Source organism: Mus musculus, chromosome 6, assembly GCF_000001635.26.
Source record: "Mus musculus strain C57BL/6J chromosome 6, GRCm38.p6 C57BL/6J".
NCBI lineage: Eukaryota > Metazoa > Chordata > Mammalia > Rodentia > Muridae > Mus > Mus musculus.
In genome coordinates, this window is record NC_000072.6 from 28,782,562 (window position 1) to 28,799,685 (window position 17,124).

Consider the following 17,124-nt stretch of genomic DNA (forward strand, 5'->3'; position numbering starts at 1 on the left):
CTCTTTGCCATTCAGCAGCTAGTACCTCCCAGAGAGGTTGCCTGGGATGGAAATGCCAACACAAACGTGCTTATATGGCCCTAGCACTAGCATTTCATTTTTAGAGATCTTATTGCCTTCTGATCTTGAGAGATCTGTTTTTGGGCCAAAGGACATCCCCAGTAACTTATAAATTGTGGAAGGCAAAGCACAGAAAGATACCTGTCCAGGGCTGGCCACTTTTATTTTGTTTGTTTTACATTCAAAGGGTACACACAATGAATTCTTTTAATGACCAAACCTATGGGCACAAATAGTAGTTGTTATTATCAAATATGTTATTTCATCAAATAGATAATTACAAGGACTTATAGCCCTATATTCTCTTTATAATTTTCTTGTCACCAGCCTCTTGCATATACTCAGGCATTTAGCATAGTACAAATGACATGGTTCATGACACAGCTCAGAAGAAGCAGTGAGCTTGCTTGCTTGCTTGCTTGCTTGCTTGCTTGCTTGCTTGCTTGCTTGCTTGCAAGTATGTATGAGAGAAGTGGAGAGAAAACCATCTACTGAGGTGTGCAGGATGGTAAAAAGAACCAGGCATACTGTATGGAACAGGAAGGGTGTGCCTAAAAGAAAGTAACCCTTCTTCCAGGAATGGTGGCCAGATAGAAGCAAGATTGAAAGGTTCCGCTATGGCTGTCCTGCTCCACTGTCCTGCAGGCACTCTCACTGTGTCTGTGATAGACACAGCCTGTTCTCAAGCCTTCTGAGTGACTGGAGCTATTGTTAACAGTCACAGTCACTCTTGTTAGACTCCTGCATTCTTCCCTCACTCTCCTTCCCAGTCTTTGTCCTCTTTCCTTGGGTAAATGAGCACATAGATATGTGAACTCACACATGCTCTTGCATCCTAGCCTTCCCCACTCCACCCCCATATTATCAGGGACTGTGCCAGACTGAGCTTTGTGCAGGAAGTTTTACTCTCCCTACCATTCTAAGCACTAGACTACCACTTTTTCCTGCCCACCGCCCCTCCCCTGCCTCATACGTACTTTGCTTGTGTGTCCTGATGTGGGGAAGATGTCTACCCAGTAATACGGTGGTGTACATGTTAAAGCAGTCTTCTGACCCTGGAGAGACAGCCTGTTGTCCCAGGTATATCTAGGGAAGCTGGTCTTTCTGGGATCTGAGTTTCCTCCTACTGACTTTGCCTCCCTCCAGTTTTCCAGTGGAAGCTTTCTGTCCAGTGTTAAAGTAAAAATCCTGGAACTTTTGTGCCCTATTGTTCCTATGTGATGGGAGCTTAAAGCTTTACTAAGTACACACTGCCTTCCCTGAGCACTGGCCTCAGTGGTGCCCGAGACAGTCTCTGCTGCAGTGCTGTGGCATCAGTGACAACTAAAAAAGATCCTTTTTGTCCCCCTTCAGGTCTTCCAAACGGGATATAATTACTTCAGTAGACCAGTTTTTCCCTGAATTCTGCAAGGTGGATTCTGGGCAGTGGTTTAGATTTGCTGTTCCTTTTCATCCCCAGAGCGCTCGACTGAGAGAAGGAAATGAATAGGCTGCTTGTCACACCACCACCGGGGTCTCCACTGTGCCTTTGGGCTGCTGCTGAGTTGAGAATGGAAATGGGCTGGAAAGGGGGCCAGTGGAGGCCAGAAGCCTCTAAGAGGACAGTCCCCATTCTGGGGATGGCTTTTCCTCAACTGGCTAAGTCCTGCTCTGTCACTGTAGCTTCCTGCCAGCGAAGAATTCTGAAGGCCCAGTCACAGGGTGAGACTCATACACCATTCCACCCCACCTCACTCTAAATCTTCCCTAAGGCAAAACACCTCTAAGCTCCTGAACTTGATTCTCAGTAGTGAAAAATGAAACTACTCCCTACTGTATACTCCACACCCCTTTAGATCTTTTTTAATTAAATCAACCAAAAAGGTATTTTCAGAGACACGACTCTTCATATTATGTAGGTTTAAAGAGGGAAAAGACTGAGATAGTAGGAAATCAAAACTCTTGTCTCATGAGGGTCTTGAGTGTTTAGCCTAGAGAAAATAAGACATAGGATGAGAAAAAATAGATGTTGTATCTTCAAATATTTGAAGGCTGTCAGATGGGTAGTAGAGGTTTTATATGGTCCCAAGGAATTACACAAGTCTTATAGGGCCTGGAATGTCAGATTGCCGAATTCTGATATTACTTGGTGAAATACAGGTTGCCACTCAAGGGTTTTGAGCAAAATGTGTGCTTTAGAAGATTATTCTGGTAGCGGTGTGTATTTAAAAAAATCTCTATAAAGGAAAATGGATGGCAGGCAGGGAAATCAGAAGATCCTTGGCTAGAATTCAGGGGTCTGAATGAGGAATGTTCTGTTGAGTAGAGAGGGCAAGAGCTATGGAGATTAAGTAAAAAGAATTGTTAGGACAGAGCATGCACTGGCTCATGTGGGTAGAGAAGGAAAGAAGCAACAAGTAATGAGTGATATTTTCCAGCATGGGAAGAGGGAGGTTAAGCCAGAAGCAGAAGGCACAGGATGAGAAACAGACAAAGAAGAGTTTAGCTTAGGTACACTGAATTTGAGGTATTATTAATTGGACACCCAAGGAGAAATCTCTGTCAGAGGAAGGCAACTTTATGGAACGTATGCTCATGTTTGATCTTCTGGGGTGCACGTTTTTGCATGGGGAAATCTGAATTATGAATAAGGGAGCAGTGATGGTGGATACAGGGCCGATGCTGTCTAGGAGCGAGCCATGAGAGGCATGCACGTTGCCTGACAGTGTGTGTCCTCCGAGCTGTGGGTCCTTCTCTCTTTCTGACTAGTGGTATAAGGTATACAGTTCTTATGCTGTTTGTTGCCCCTATTGTGTGTGGATTTCCTGTTTATATTGTTTCTAAAGCAAATGACATCCTTGAGAATGAGTGTTGGCAAACGTTTCTGTAAAGGGCCAGACAATAAATACTTTATAGGCTACTTGGGGCTTATGGTTTCTGTCACACTACTCAACACTTTGTACCATGAAAATAGACATAGATGGCCATTTTCTGCCAGAATTTCCCTCATGGACACTGAAATCTGAATCTCATGATTCTCAAATACCCCAGGATATTATTTTGATTTATTTTTCTCTCAGCCACACAAAAATATGAAAAGTGTATATTAATTTGTGAGCTATACAAAATGATATATGTTGCAAGTTGTAGGCCAGTTGGGGCTACATAGTAAGAATGTATCTGGGGGAAAAATGGATGCTGGGAGACAGTCTCAGGACTGTCTGTTGCCCCCTGTTTCAGAGTGTGGTAACCCAGAAAGGAAGGGGGAACAGACACAACGCCCGTGATAAGACACTTGGGCGGTCAGGGAGATAGTGAGTGCTGGCTACAGAAGGAGACTCTCCCAAGAGAAAAGCAAAGCTGAAAAGAAAGGGAAAAGAATGTCATTCTCTACCCACACTCCAGAGCTCAGGCTGCTTCACTTATCAGAGCGTGTGTGTGTGTGTGTGTGTGTGTGTGTGTGTCCGAGACGAGCCTGTCCTCTTGAGAGCACTGTCTCTTCAGACGCCTCTGCTCTCTGCTTCCTGGCTGGCGTGCTTCATTTTCTTTTCTTTTTTTTTTTTTTTAAAGATTTATTTATTTATTATGTAAGTACACCGTAGCTGTCTTCAGACACTCCAGAAGAGGGTGACCCCTCTCCTCTTCTGGATCTCGTTATGGATGGTTGTAAGCCACCATGTGGTTGCTGGGATTTGAACTCAGGACCTTCGGAAGAACAGTCAGTGCTCTTAATCGCTGAGCCATCTCTCCAGCCCGCTTCATTTTCTTCTTTCCCTTGTTTCTCTAAAGTTAGTAAGAGAAAGGAGTCTCAGCTCTCTGAGGTTTGGCCATTCTCTCTATTCCTGGGCCTTAGTGTTTCTGACACTAGCTGGGTTGGTTTTTTTTTTTTTTTTTCCTTTCTTCTGCTAGCTGAGTGTACCAATTTCTAGGCATTTGGAATTCATTTTGTCAGGAGGAGGAGCCTAGAGCATTGTCAGTGAGTGCAAGCTCAAGAAGGCAGTAGTTGAAAGGACACTGAGCACATCTCAAACCATTTGGTTCAAATAACACAACACAGCTTGGTTTAGAAGTTGCTCTAAATTTATGCATGTAAGTAGCTTTTACATTTGCCTGCCAGGTGTGTGCCAGAAGACCTTCTGGAAGCTTGTACTTGCAAGGTCCACGCAGGTATTTCCTGTGGCTTCTTCCCTATCCTGAAGATAAGCTCTTTTGGAGTCTCAGTGATAGGTTCAAATTGTTCTCTTTATTCATTAACATAGAATAAAACAAACCAAAACCAGGAACGTTTTGGGTACCAGGTGAAAAGGAGGAAAATATAAATTTAAGTTCCCTTTGATTCATAGATAAATTTCCAAGTTCAAAATAAGTCATAAAAGCAAAGTGGAGATTTTCATAGAAACCAGCTCCCATCCTGGCTCAGGCACAGGGTGGTTGTTCTGGTGAGATGCTGTCTCCACAGTGAGTTACAGAAAAGCCAGTGCCTTATAGGAGCCTTCTTGTCATTTAAAAGCTCTACTTTTTTACCACAAGATTCTTCTTTTTCTGCCTATTGATACAAAGATAGGTGGCTGTTTGGTATGACAGTGAGGAGAAACTCCAGAAAGGACACACCGGAGGGCACCAAGGCCGCTGGTCTAGTCTGCTACTCTGTTAACAGGGCTGTCAGTGCAGCTGCCACTCAGGGCAGCTCCCCAAATGAGCATGGGAGGCCCACACCCCAGACACAGCACGGCACTCAGCTATCACAGGAAGGGAAAGGCCATGTTGTTCGGGGAGGACTTTTGTCTCTTTAAAGCTCAGTGTTTTCTGACTTGCTGGGCAGTAGGTAGACTTATATAAAAGGTTGTCCCAGTGCAGGCTTGATCGCTATCCACTCTGCCAGCTCCATCTGAAGGCCTTTCTCCCTCTGGCGAGTGGTTCTTCCCTGTCTAAAGCTGCTTGTAAATCAGGTTTGGAGGAGCAGGTTCTGCATGCTGCCAGCTCGACTGAGAGTGAGAAAGTCCATGTCAAGCCTCTAAGCCACCCCTTCCTTGTCTCTTCCACTTACCATAGTCAGCGATTTGCATTTAGCACACACACACTCACCTTGAGGTCCTGAAAGTAAGTGTCCCCGGAATTTCTCTTTAATTCTCCAAGTGTTAACTCTGATGCGTCCTAAACTCAGGAATGGATGTTGATGTAACAGGTTTGTCACATTATTTCCACTAGATTCTCCCTGGCATTCCTCTTCATAATCACTGAGAATCTACCATGTGCCATGCACTAGGGGAGGAAGGGCTCCTTTCCTCAACTGACAGCAAAACGGGGACATAGTAACAGACTAATGGTGCTGATTACAGCTTCTATCAGAGAAACCTAAAGTGTATAACAGCCCTGCTATGCACCACAGACTGGAACTTCCTTCAGAGTTAGCTGCAATTCTCACTGCGTCGTGAAGACTCAGCCCTATTGTTCCTGTACCCAATTAACTTCAGGCCCTAGTCTTGTCTTGTCTTTTTTTTTTTTTTTTTTTTTTTTTTTTGGTTTTTTGAGACAGGGTTTCTCTGTGTAGCCCTGGCTGTCCTGGAACTCACTTTGTAGACCAGGCTGGCCTCGAACTCAGAAATCCACCTGCCTCTGCCTCCCGAGTGCTGGGATTAAAGGCATGCGCCACCATGCCCGGCAGCAGATGCATCAAACATCACAAAACCAGAACAACGTAATAAAATCCATCCTTAAAAAACTCTAAACTAAAAGTATTCATTTTTAGCTCCTGCCCAGTTCTGGCTCCCTTGACTACAGTTTTCTGAGATATGTGATCCTTTAGTTAGGGTCCCTTCCCTCTTCTCTGATCCCTTTATTCTGATCATTGAGAAAGCTTTAGCAGTTGCATGCCCCAAAGTTGCTTGCAAGATTCGAGCTTCCCCTGAGGAAACAAAGTAGAGCTTTAGAGAACAAGGGAGAGAATAAAGACCCTGAGACAATGTGAAATCCTGATTTTATTTCTGAACTTTTAATTATAAATCGAGGTCTCATACCACATAGAAGTAGCTCTTAAGGCCAGCTAGACTTCCACCTTGCCATTCTCTCTGGACCATCCTAGGAATAGAAAACTGAGAGGCAAGTGTGTCATCTCTTGTTCCTCAATTTTTAGCTGATCCATTGGCAGCATTGCAGATCTCTATTACACCTGTGAGCAGAACTTGAGAACAAACTTTTGGTGCGTGAGATACAGAACATTGTTGAGAACCAGCAACTTTTCAAGTGATAAGCACGTTCCTTAAGACGTAAGCAGGTGCCTGCCTCCTGCCTGCCTGCCTGCCTGCCTGCCTGCTGCCTCTGCTTTTCCTATTGATGATGGAGGGTTGCTCTTGGCACTTAGGAAGGGTCTATGTACAGTGGGGTCTTTTCAGTTTTGTTTGTTGGCAGGGAGAAAGGTAGCAAGGAAGGTAGAGAAATGGAACTAATTGAATCTGGGGGAAAAACTCTGCAGAGAGCCTGTGGATTATAAATTGAGTAGCTGCAGCAGCAGGAACTCAGACAAAGGTATTGGAGTGCAGTCAGTGTGACAGGAAGCTTATTTTGCCGTTCTCTCTTGCCTTGCCTTGTCCTTGACAATTCCTCCAGGGGGGCTGTATATATAAAAGGAAGGGAGAGGGAGCCACACTTCCCCACCTGGAAAACTCAACAACATTCCTGCCTGGGGTCTTAGAAACTAGAGAGGTCTACTCTCCCTGCCCCTTGCATCTGTCCCTTGTGTCTGTGACTGTACCCAAACCTACTTTAACTACTTGCCAGGCATGTTGGAAGCAGATAAAACCTTTTTGTTGCTGTTCTAAAACTCCCACTACAACTGCTGTTCTGTCTTCTCAGGATCAGATCAACAAGAACTGTGTAGACATTTCAGGGGCCAGCAGTGCTTAAATGAGCAATACTTAGAGTTGAATTATTATTAACATCTTTCCCTAAGTGTGGAGGGTGAAGTTGCAGCTGACTGGTATGCACTTCTTTGATTGTAAGCGAAGGGGCGGCTGAGCACCTTTCAGCTTCAGGATGCAGTAGCAACATTCTCGTTGCCATTGGGAAATTTATTTATAACCCAGTAGTTATCTCAACACTGTTTTTCCAATATTTTGTCCAGATTTTTCTTCCCCCTAATAATTATACCCCTGCTCTCAAGCTTAGCATTTCCCCTCCTTTTTGGTGTTTACACCTTTCAAATATTTGCAGATTGTTAACGTGTCACCCTCTTAGTCACCACTTAGCCGAGCTGTACCGATTTAGCACCTTTTATCTTCCCTTTAAAGGCAGGCCTTCCCACCCTGACTCATTCTCTCCTGCTCTCTTTAAGGGTGCTCCAGTTTTCTGCATTTCCATGTGGCCACCCTGGCATTCAGTGCTGATCATACATGAGGATCGTTTTCTGTTCTGTTATATTGGAAGCCAAACATCTCAGCTGTGCCCCAATGTCTCAGACATTGCCACTCACACTTAATTATGTTACCTCTAAATTTAAACTGTGTTCCCAAATGTGACAGTTCAGAGATCAATGGGGTACATAGGTGTGGCTATGCTGAGATGTCTGTAGTTGAGAATTCTGTCAATCCCTTCTCTGGTATTCATGCAAAACACTTCTGTCTTACAAATGGGTCATTCCAGACTGATGTGCAGCATATCCTGCTTTCTGCCTGCTTTAGAAACCCCACATCTCACCTCAGCCTCCTTCCCTCCATTTCACTAATATGGTCTAGCCCATTACAGGCACGATGTGGGAAGCAGGCGGGCTGTATGAAAAGAGTGAGGTCAGGAAGCTGCCACCAGCTAGAACACGTCCCTCTACTACTGTGTAAGGCGTGCTAGTGCTGACTGCGCTTGCCGGTTCTCTCTTTTGATGTTTACCTTTTTTTCTCAGTATTTTTGCTCTTATTTATTTAATACTTCTTGGGAATCTACTTTGTCGATTGACAGTGTATTGGGTGTCTGGTTAGAAAAAATAAAACTTGAATTCATGACACAGTTCCCACCCTCAAAAGCATGTTGTACGTTAGTTTCTGTTTTATTTCTCCTGAAAATTGTAGATTCCCATAACTCATGGCGACAGTGAAAGGAGAGGGTGAATTTATAGGAACTCTGAAAGTCACCTTAGGGATCCTGAGGAGGATCACATGTCACAGACATTAGAACCTAGACACCGAGCCTGAGGACCTCTGTTACTCCAGGCAGTTCTCTGTTGATGGCTTCCGTCCTTGGCTCCTCAGCAGGCTTCTGTTTTCCATGTAGCATGTGTTTTACATGTAGCGTGTGCCGAGCCAGCTCCAGAAAGAGGGTCACCCTGGCTCACCTTTGTTAGGATACAGCTTTCTGGCTGGCCTCACTAGAGATTGACCTCCCCTGCATCTGGCAGCACCACATCTGTTCATCCTGCCCTGCTACCCCACTTCTGCTCCTGCTTTCCATTCCCAGCTGTAGCGAGAGTGTGGGAGGACGTCACTGATTGGGGTTGGTGAGCCCCCCACTGGCTGAGCCACAGCACCTGTCTGCCTGATGTACTCCCGTTGTCTCTCAGGGGTTAACTGTCTATACCCTCTGCAGTAGCCTTATATAGCCATATAGACAGCAGTAAAAGGGAATGCTTTCTACCTAGTAACTTAGCTGCATGAGGACACACAGTCTTTGTCATACTGCTACCCCTACATTCCAGGTGGTGTCTAAAGTAGGCTAGGAGGCCTGGGTGACAAGAAGGAGGGAGGCTTCAGTGTGGACTCTTTCTGTGTTCTAAGCAAACAGAAGGAGCTTCTGCTGCCTGCCTCTGCTCTCTTTCCTCAGAGGGCAGGGCAGCAGCGAGAACACAATGGCCATGGAATCAGCACCACTGACTAATCCTTCACATTGCTTCTTGTTTCCACTAGCCGTTTCCTTCTGATAATGCCTGGCTTGTTTGCTGGACTGATGGTCATTGGGAAGCTGTCGCTTCTAGGCAAAGCAAATTGGCCATATTTCCCCTCAGTTCCCACCGTGCAATACAGGAAAGATCAGACACACTTTGAGTCCTAAAGCTTAATTATCACAGAATTCAACATACATTCTAAAATATTCAGAGTGATACATAACCCTTGACCATCAATAGAGTCTCTTATATGCCTATTATCTTGTCATTAGCAAGAATTTGTTCTTCTTGTTCCAATGCTGACTGACCAAAGTGTTTTTGTTAATTGAGCTAGCCAATGTCTCTAAGAGTATAATTTTTTAATAGACTGATTACTCCACAACCTAGCCTTTTAAATTTCAAAAGAAGCACTCTGTACTCCAAGATAAGCCTTGGGTGCACCAAGGACATACCTCAAATTATAGGATTTTTAAAACCATGCTAGACCTTGTAACCTTGTAGACACTTCCTGTCAGAGAGAGAGAGAGACTGTGAGCCTGGTGACATTTAACAGCTCTTCGTGGCAAAACGGAAGCCAAAGTCATGATGCCCTGATAAAACATTTCTCTTCCTGACCCCTCCAAACATCAAGCGGGTGTTCTTTTTATGTTGTGTTTTATTTTAAGTAATTTTGTTCAACCATTCATGTGCTTAAAAGCCCATGAAAAACAATGAGTTTTACCTTTCAGCACCTAGGCCTTACGGGTTGTATGAGCTGGAAGGAGTATATATCCATGGTTTCCCAGCCTGTGCCAGATCTGAGATAGTGTGAATCTCACGTCACCTCACCAGCGAGCACATCATAGCAAAGGAGAATGCTCAAAAATGCTTAGGGAGTTTTTAAGTATGGCATTTTTTCAGGTGACAATAATTTTATTTCTTGAGTAGTTTCTTGGGGTCACATGTTCTGTACCTGTGACACTGGAGGCACAGCTGAGGCCATACATCCTTGTCACCAGCAGTACCACTCCACCATGTTATCAGGAGAAGCAGCATTTAGTGGTGATTTGCAGTCTTCACAACTATACACACTGGCCAGAGAAAGTGTCTGGGACTCTCTGCCTGTCACCAGGCCCAGACCAACTGCTGCAGCCTCACTGAAAAGCAACCTTTCATGCTGTCTTTCTTCCTCCTTCCCTCCCTCCCTCCCTCCCTCCCTCCCTCCTTCCCTCTCTTCTTTCCTTCCTCCTCCTTTTTTCTGTTCTTTCTTTCTTCCTTCCTTTCTTGCTTGCTTGCTTAATTGGTAAGAAAGTAGCACAGTAAGGCTAGTAGCCCAGCAGCACACACCTTGTTTGAAGCACGGTGCAGTGTACTCTGGGCTGCCATGCTCCCTGGACCCTGGACAGAAGGGGATTTCACCTTTGTTCAATGTGTTCACCTGGATTGTTACAGCAGCCAGCTACTTCCTTCTGACTCTTGCAGGTTAAAATTGGCATAGTGTCCTATTCATCACCAGATGAACACTCCTTGTTTATTACTTTGGACATAAAAGCAAGTCTAGAGCCTTATAAACCCCTGGGTTGGGATGCTCCAAGGCCATAAGGGTCTGCCCACCTTCCGCCCTTGTCTTTGCATCTCACTTTCAGTGTTTCTCAAGCTGTGTGTTGCCACCCACTTAAGTTCTCAATCCAGTAACAAAGCCATCTTAGTTGTTGTCTTTAGTGAGCCTACAGTACAATAAACTACTATTTAATGACACTAATCAAGATTAACCAGTTTGTAGAAATTTAGTTATATGTAAGTATATACATGGGGCTGCTGAGCTGCCTCAGTGGGTAACGATACCTGCCACCAAACCTAATAACCGGAGTTGAGAGAGCCAATTCCTTCAGGTTGTCCACTGACCTCCACATTGATTTATCTGTATACATATGCATGCACGTCTACATGCACATATTCATATACCACAGCACGGGTGCATATTCAAAGGACGGTGTATATAGAAGTTTCTCCTATTACCATATAAGTCCGGGGGTTGAACTCAGGTTGTCCAGCTTGGTAGCAAGTGTCTTTTTTTCTTCCCTGAACTATCTCTAGCCTTTATCTGCAGGCATCACTCTCATAAGAGACTTCATGCTCTACCTCTACATTTACACCAATGCCTAGAAAGCATGGGCCAAGAAAGGAAGAGATCGCTCTTGAGCTCATTTCCTTTGAAGACACCACTTGCCAGGGGAGAAGTGAACCCTCAGTGGAATAGCAAACAGGGAGCAGATGGGAGAAGAAGAACCTGTGTAAATGTATTATTTTTCATTACAAGTGGTGAGAAACGCCCTGCTTAGGCTGCTGCTTCTAGGTAAGCTGAAGCCTGGCTGCTAGGAAGTGGACTTGTTTCACAGGCCCAAAGGAAACCTCTCCTGGGGCAACTCTGCTGGATGGATTCCCTGAGCTTCATGTTTCCTCAGCTTTAGCATCCGGTGTCTGGATCGTATAGGGTTCCGAGGCCCTCGCAGCTTGACCGGCTTCTTGCTATCTCAGAATCCTAACAACGTGACAAGAACTAAATCTAGTACTCCACTATTGAGAATCTGAGACCTGCGGTGTCCTTCTAGAAAAAAAATCCTTGCCACCGCAGGTCTGGTCCCCTGCATATAGCAGCCCCCACCCCACCCCAGTTCTTTTGTGAGGCTCAGGAACAGATCAGAAACTTGTTTTTTGCATTATTCTTGTCTCTGCAGCAATGCTTTATCTATGGGTATGTGGCAAAATAGTTCAACAGAATCGTTTATTTTTCTCCCTGGCAATTCTCCTCTTGCTTAGTTTGCAGATCTAAAATGAAAAGTGGTTTTGGCTATTGATGTTGTGAAAAACATGGGCTATCTTTCATTTCATTTTTCTCTAGCCTCATCTCTCCCTTCAGGGTTATTCTCAGGTCCATGGCCCCTGAAGTTCTTGCTATCTTTTAGAAAATGGAGTCCTACTCCTCTGATAGACACAGGTGCAGGGAAAGCAGCCCTCTTGATCTTGCAGCCATATGGCTTGCATAGGGCCTTCAGCTGTCCGGTCTTGCAAGGGTGAGAGAACGATGGTCAGCCGGCTAGAGCTGCCCACTGCTGCTGTCGTTCTTTTGCTGCTGTGTTCCTCTACCACCACCTAGATCTTCATTTTGCATGCTCTCTTCTACTGGAGGCCTAGAGGCTCAGAGGGAAAGCTATGTTCTGCAGCTGCTGAGAACCAAACACGGAGCCTGTTCCTTTCCTTCACTCATAAGAATGTAGACCCTCTCTCCTGTTGGTTGTGGGATCTGATCTTTCCCCAGAGTTACAGAGCCAAGGAGCAGCAGAGTCAGAAGCGGGGCACGGATTTCCACCACTTTGCTTCTGGAATTGTCAGGGCTTGGTTTTCTTGTCTGTCTGTAGCCTGGGTCAAGTTTCTTCATAATTACATTGCAATCTGAATTACTTTAAACACACACACACATATATATATATACATACATATATATATGTCTTAGCCCGACGTCAAAAACAGCTTACTTTTTGCTCTATCATATATGGCCACTATTAGTAATAAGTGTATCTTCAAAGTAAATGATTGAATCAAAGAAAAGAAAAGTCTGTCTAGGTTGATCAGTGGATGTACACTTTGTACTAAGTACCATCATTGGAAACAAACAGAATAGGCTTCTATGCACATGAATCTTATAGGCTTGCGATCGGAGTCAAAGAAAATTTTGCAATTTTAAACATGAGAATTGCTAAGACTGATAATGATGGTGATGAAGATGATGGGAATAGCTGAAGTAGCCAGCATTGTTCTAATATCTTCTGTACATAATCTCTCCTGGGCTAATGTAGCACCTTTAAAAACAAGATGTATTATATGTCTTCTACAGACAAGGAGTCGAGCCTTTGTTGAGTAATTTAGCCAAGGCCATGAGGATAATAAATGGTAGAATACGCTGTGAAGCCGCTGTGTGTGGCTCTAGACGCCTACTATTTCGTCAGGTTTCTGTTTTCTTCTGCCTCCTGCTCTGAATGAAAGCTGATGGAATAGTATACAAAGCACAGCCTAAGGACAGAGGGGGCGTTTATTTGAAAAGGAAAGTGACACTGAATTAACACTTGGGATTCTGGCAGAAAGTCAGATAGTAAGGAGGAAATGTCTGGGAGGCGGCTGCCCTTGTTCTTCAGCGGCACATGGCTGGGCTGCTGGTGTCATTTAGGGGAGGAAAGCCAATTATATAAGCCGTGGCTAAAGCCGTGGGGCTGAGGGTCTTAAAGGGCCAGGGGGAACATAGTGAGGCTTCCTCCCAGGTTGAGAGTGCTGGGGTGGGCCGTGTTTCTGCACATTTTCTCACATTTTCCTTTTCTCCTCATTCAGGCATTGAATGTCCCAGAGGAGCACGGAATCTCCCGGGCTTGGTGCAGGAAGGAGAGCCATTCAGCGAGGAGGCCACACTTTTCACCAAGGAACTAGTGCTGCAGCGAGAGGTAGGGCGTCTTCATGTAGCTTCGTATGCAGGGGAGCACAGCCCTACTCCCCGGATCTCACTAGCTCCTGCCATGTTAAAGATAAGCCGGCCGTCTCTTCCATTGCCCAGCCCTGCCATCCAGGAGCTGTTTCTGCATCAGCCCACACTTTATCTCCTTGATCCCTGCATCACTGGTCAGCCACCCCCAAATTGTCCCTTCTCGCGGGTAGCCTGGCACATGAGGCCAGCCCAGCCAGGACCCCAATGCAGAGAGCTTAAGCTTGGCATCCCTCCTCCTCGGTGAATTAGTCTGAGCTGCCTGCCTCCAGCTGGATTTAGAAGCTTGACTAACCCTGTCAGGGGCCAATTTTCTTTGACCATTTATTTGTATCTTTGAGTAATTGCATTTTCTGTAGCGGGTTTTCTGACTTAATTTAATTGTACTTCTGTATCTGCCTGCTGGGCTGCCTCTTGCAGGCAGAAGAAGGCTCTGTGCTGCTGCGGTGCCTTCTGCTGCTGATGTTACTCAAGCCTTCCTCAGCAGATCTATCTTCCTTGTAGAGTACGCCAGCCATTCATCCCGCTCACTGAGCACTGGGAAGAGCAGTGGGGACGCGCCCCGCTCTCACTGAGCACTGGGGCCTACCTGCCTTTGTCCCTTCCTTCCTCCTGTTAACATCTCTGCAGCTGTAGTGTATGCACGCAGCTGCACATTATGTGCGGCCAGAGGCCTTCTCTCAGGGCTCACTTGAGATCCTAGAGAGCAGATGGAAGGGCTCAAGACGTTCCGAGTTGGACAGACATGGGATAGGAACATTATCATCTCGTTTCCTTTTCTCATCATCTATTACTTCAGTACTGGGGCTGTGGAAGAGCAGGTCAGCCCTAGAGGCTCCTGTTGGGCTACTCGGGCTCTGAGAAGCCCACTACTTTTCAAACTCAGCAGTACTCTTGCTGTCTGTGGGATTTCCCTAACACTGGCCTTCTTGTTTTAATAGAAGAAATTAATTTGGCCAAACAAATCCTGATTCCTCTATTGAAGAGGTATTTGTTCACGTCCCAAATATCAACTCCAGTTAGTTACCTGGGTAAAGCTGCTTCTGCCTTGATGGCCAGCCAGTGGCTGGGGTGTGCAGCACTTAGTCATCTCATTGGCTGCACATTGCTCTCTGCTCTCTCTGTTAAGATGCACTTATCCTTGAAAGTGACACACTGACTGCCCCTACACATATGCATGCATCTTGTAACCACACAATATAGCTTGAATTTTTCTTTTAAAGTTAGCAACATCCACCCCTCCCCTCCACTAATGTTTGAATGCAAACACTCTATTGTCTACCAACACCTGAAGATTAGCTGGAAGGGGCAAATATTACAGACCTCCCTGCTGCCTTTGTAGACCTTTCAACATTGTCCTCACAGGAACTGAGAAAGCAGGAGAGCCCGCTCTAGTTTATGACCTGAGGCACCAGAGAGGAAGTAGCAGAAAATCCTTTTCTTTCTCTTTTCCTTTTTTTTTTTTTTTTTAATTTACTTTTATTTTTTGGTTTGTTTTGAGATAGGGTCTCACTGTGTAGCCCTGGCTGTCCTGGAATGCACTATGTAGACTAGGCTAGCCTCTAAAGAGATCTGCTTGCCTCTGCCTCCCAAGTGCTGGGATTAAAGGCGTGTGCCACTAGCCTGGCATAGCAGCAGATTCTTGCTGGTTTCTTATGCTTACATCAGGGAGGAACCCCTTAGGACACGAGTGAGACATTGAACTGAATATCACGTGTCTCACCTGACTCCTCTTTTTCACCAACATCGCCTAAAGCAGTGCTTCTCAGCCTTCCTAATGCTGCGGCCCTTTAATACAGTTCCTCATGTTGTGCTGACCCCAACCATAAAATTGTTTTTGTTGCTACTTCATAACTGTAAATTTTTTACTGTTAAGAGTCATAATGTAAATATCTGAGTTTTCCCATGGTCTTGGTAGCCCTCAAAGGGGTCTCAACCCACAAGTTGAGAACTGCTGTCTTATAGTGACTTTCTCTTTTCTTTTCAACTCTTGTTTCCCCGACTCCTTTTCTTCCTGGCCATGTTTCTAGCCCCCAGGTGGCAGCTAAAACTTACGGCCAAATATTCTTACTGCCTCCTGTTTATTGTGGCCTTACTCTTATCTGTGTATTTTTAATACTTACTGGCAGGAAAGGTGGCATTTTTCTCCACTTTCTTTGATGCCTCTTCCTTATAAGTTTGCAGAACCTTAGTCTAATCCAAAGTTGCTATTTGTCTTTCTTGATTGTAGTGGCTCAGTCTTTTACAGCCCTTTGTTTAGGGTCTGTCAGTAATGAACATTCTGCACTGTTGGAGCACCTGATATGATTACTTGGTCAAACTGATTTGAAAGGTCATTATCCAGAGGAAATGGGAGTATGGCCTAAACCACAAATAATTTAAGATGTTGACTAAAAGAGCCAGCTGTAGCCAACTCTCCTGGGCATTTCCCTTCATAGAATAGATAAAAACTGGTTTCTGAATGGTAAGACAGTCAAAGGAGGTTTTCATTTGGCAAGTGTTGTTTATTTACTATCCCGTGTAGTAACTTCACCTCCTCCATAGAGCTTCTTAGAGAACAAAGCTCTTACATTCCCACACCTCCACAGAAATAGGCAGGGAGAAGCTCCATATGCTGGTGCCCCTGGTTATTGTAAAAAGGACCATGTGACTGTATGGGACGAGCCCCCGGGCCCTGTGTAGCTAGGCCCTGTGGCCCTTCAGGAGCCATGCTGCTGCTTGAATAGCTGCACTTGAGCTTTGGTTTTATGTTTGTTCCTCTTCCTTTGATAATCAAGCGTAACTTGGTATTTTGAAGATCTGACTGTCCTTGGGCCTGCTCCATCTCCCCTTTTAAGTTTTTAAACCTTTGTTCTCATTATCTCATTTGAGCCCATAATTTCTCTACCTTGGCCTGCTTTCCCCATATACTAGAACTTTGTATTACTAAGGGGCGAGAACAGTTCACATTTCAAAGTTTTTACTGGATTCCCATAAGAAGAAGCGCAGCATGACCAGAGAAGGATCTAGATACTGAGAAAGTACCATGGTCACTGTTACTAGGCAGTCAAGAAAGAGATGGGAGCTGGCTCTCAGGATGCAGACACTAAGAACTACTACTTATTTTTCCTGGCTTTGGATAAGCAGGGCACCAATACCTGTCTCTCCCTCTGCTTTGAGTAAGTAGAAAACTGCTTGCCTTTCCATCCCATTGCTACGTAAGGGCAGGCCTGCACGGGGCAGGTGAGGCTTCTCTACATTTCAGATGGCCTCCCATATTAGGGGACATGGTTCCCACGCTTGCCTTGTACATATACGACTGCCATATGTATCACGGAACTACTGACATTTGCAGCCACCGTTCAGTCCCATTTTCCTAAGTGGCTCTCTTGGCCTTTTCATCACACCACTTCTTTTTCTTGTCTGCTACCTGGTGTTTCCCTTTAAACACTGATCCCTTTTGGCTTGCTTCTCCTGGATTTAGTAATCCTGGTCCTGGGCAGTGGTCTGGCATGCAGGAGGCATTGCCAGCCCTAAGGCAGGAAGAGCTAGAAGTCAAATACCAGGTTATTACCTGATTCTCTGACCTGAAGCTCAGGGCAGCCAAGAGCCTTTTGGGGGATTTAAATTCTTACCTTTACTCCAAGGAAGTCCAGAGCACTCAACATCTCTTCCCAGGCTGACCAAAATGTGCATGCTAGGGCCGTGCAAATCTGGCCCTCTGCCAGTT

At 45.2% G+C, this 17,124-nt stretch overlaps 1 protein-coding gene across 4 annotated transcripts in view; it reads left to right on the forward strand.

Moving 5' to 3' along the window:
• Nucleotides 1-17,124, forward strand: part of Snd1 (staphylococcal nuclease and tudor domain containing 1) — a 454,826-nt gene that overhangs the window by 302,225 nt on the left and 135,477 nt on the right. For all 4 annotated transcript variants that reach the window (XM_006505142.3, NM_019776.2, XM_030255513.1 and 1 more), the window contains one exon: nt 13,268-13,377. In XM_006505142.3, the coding sequence (XP_006505205.1) occupies nt 13,268-13,377 (110 nt within the window). The remainder of the gene's footprint in view (nt 1-13,267; nt 13,378-17,124) is intronic.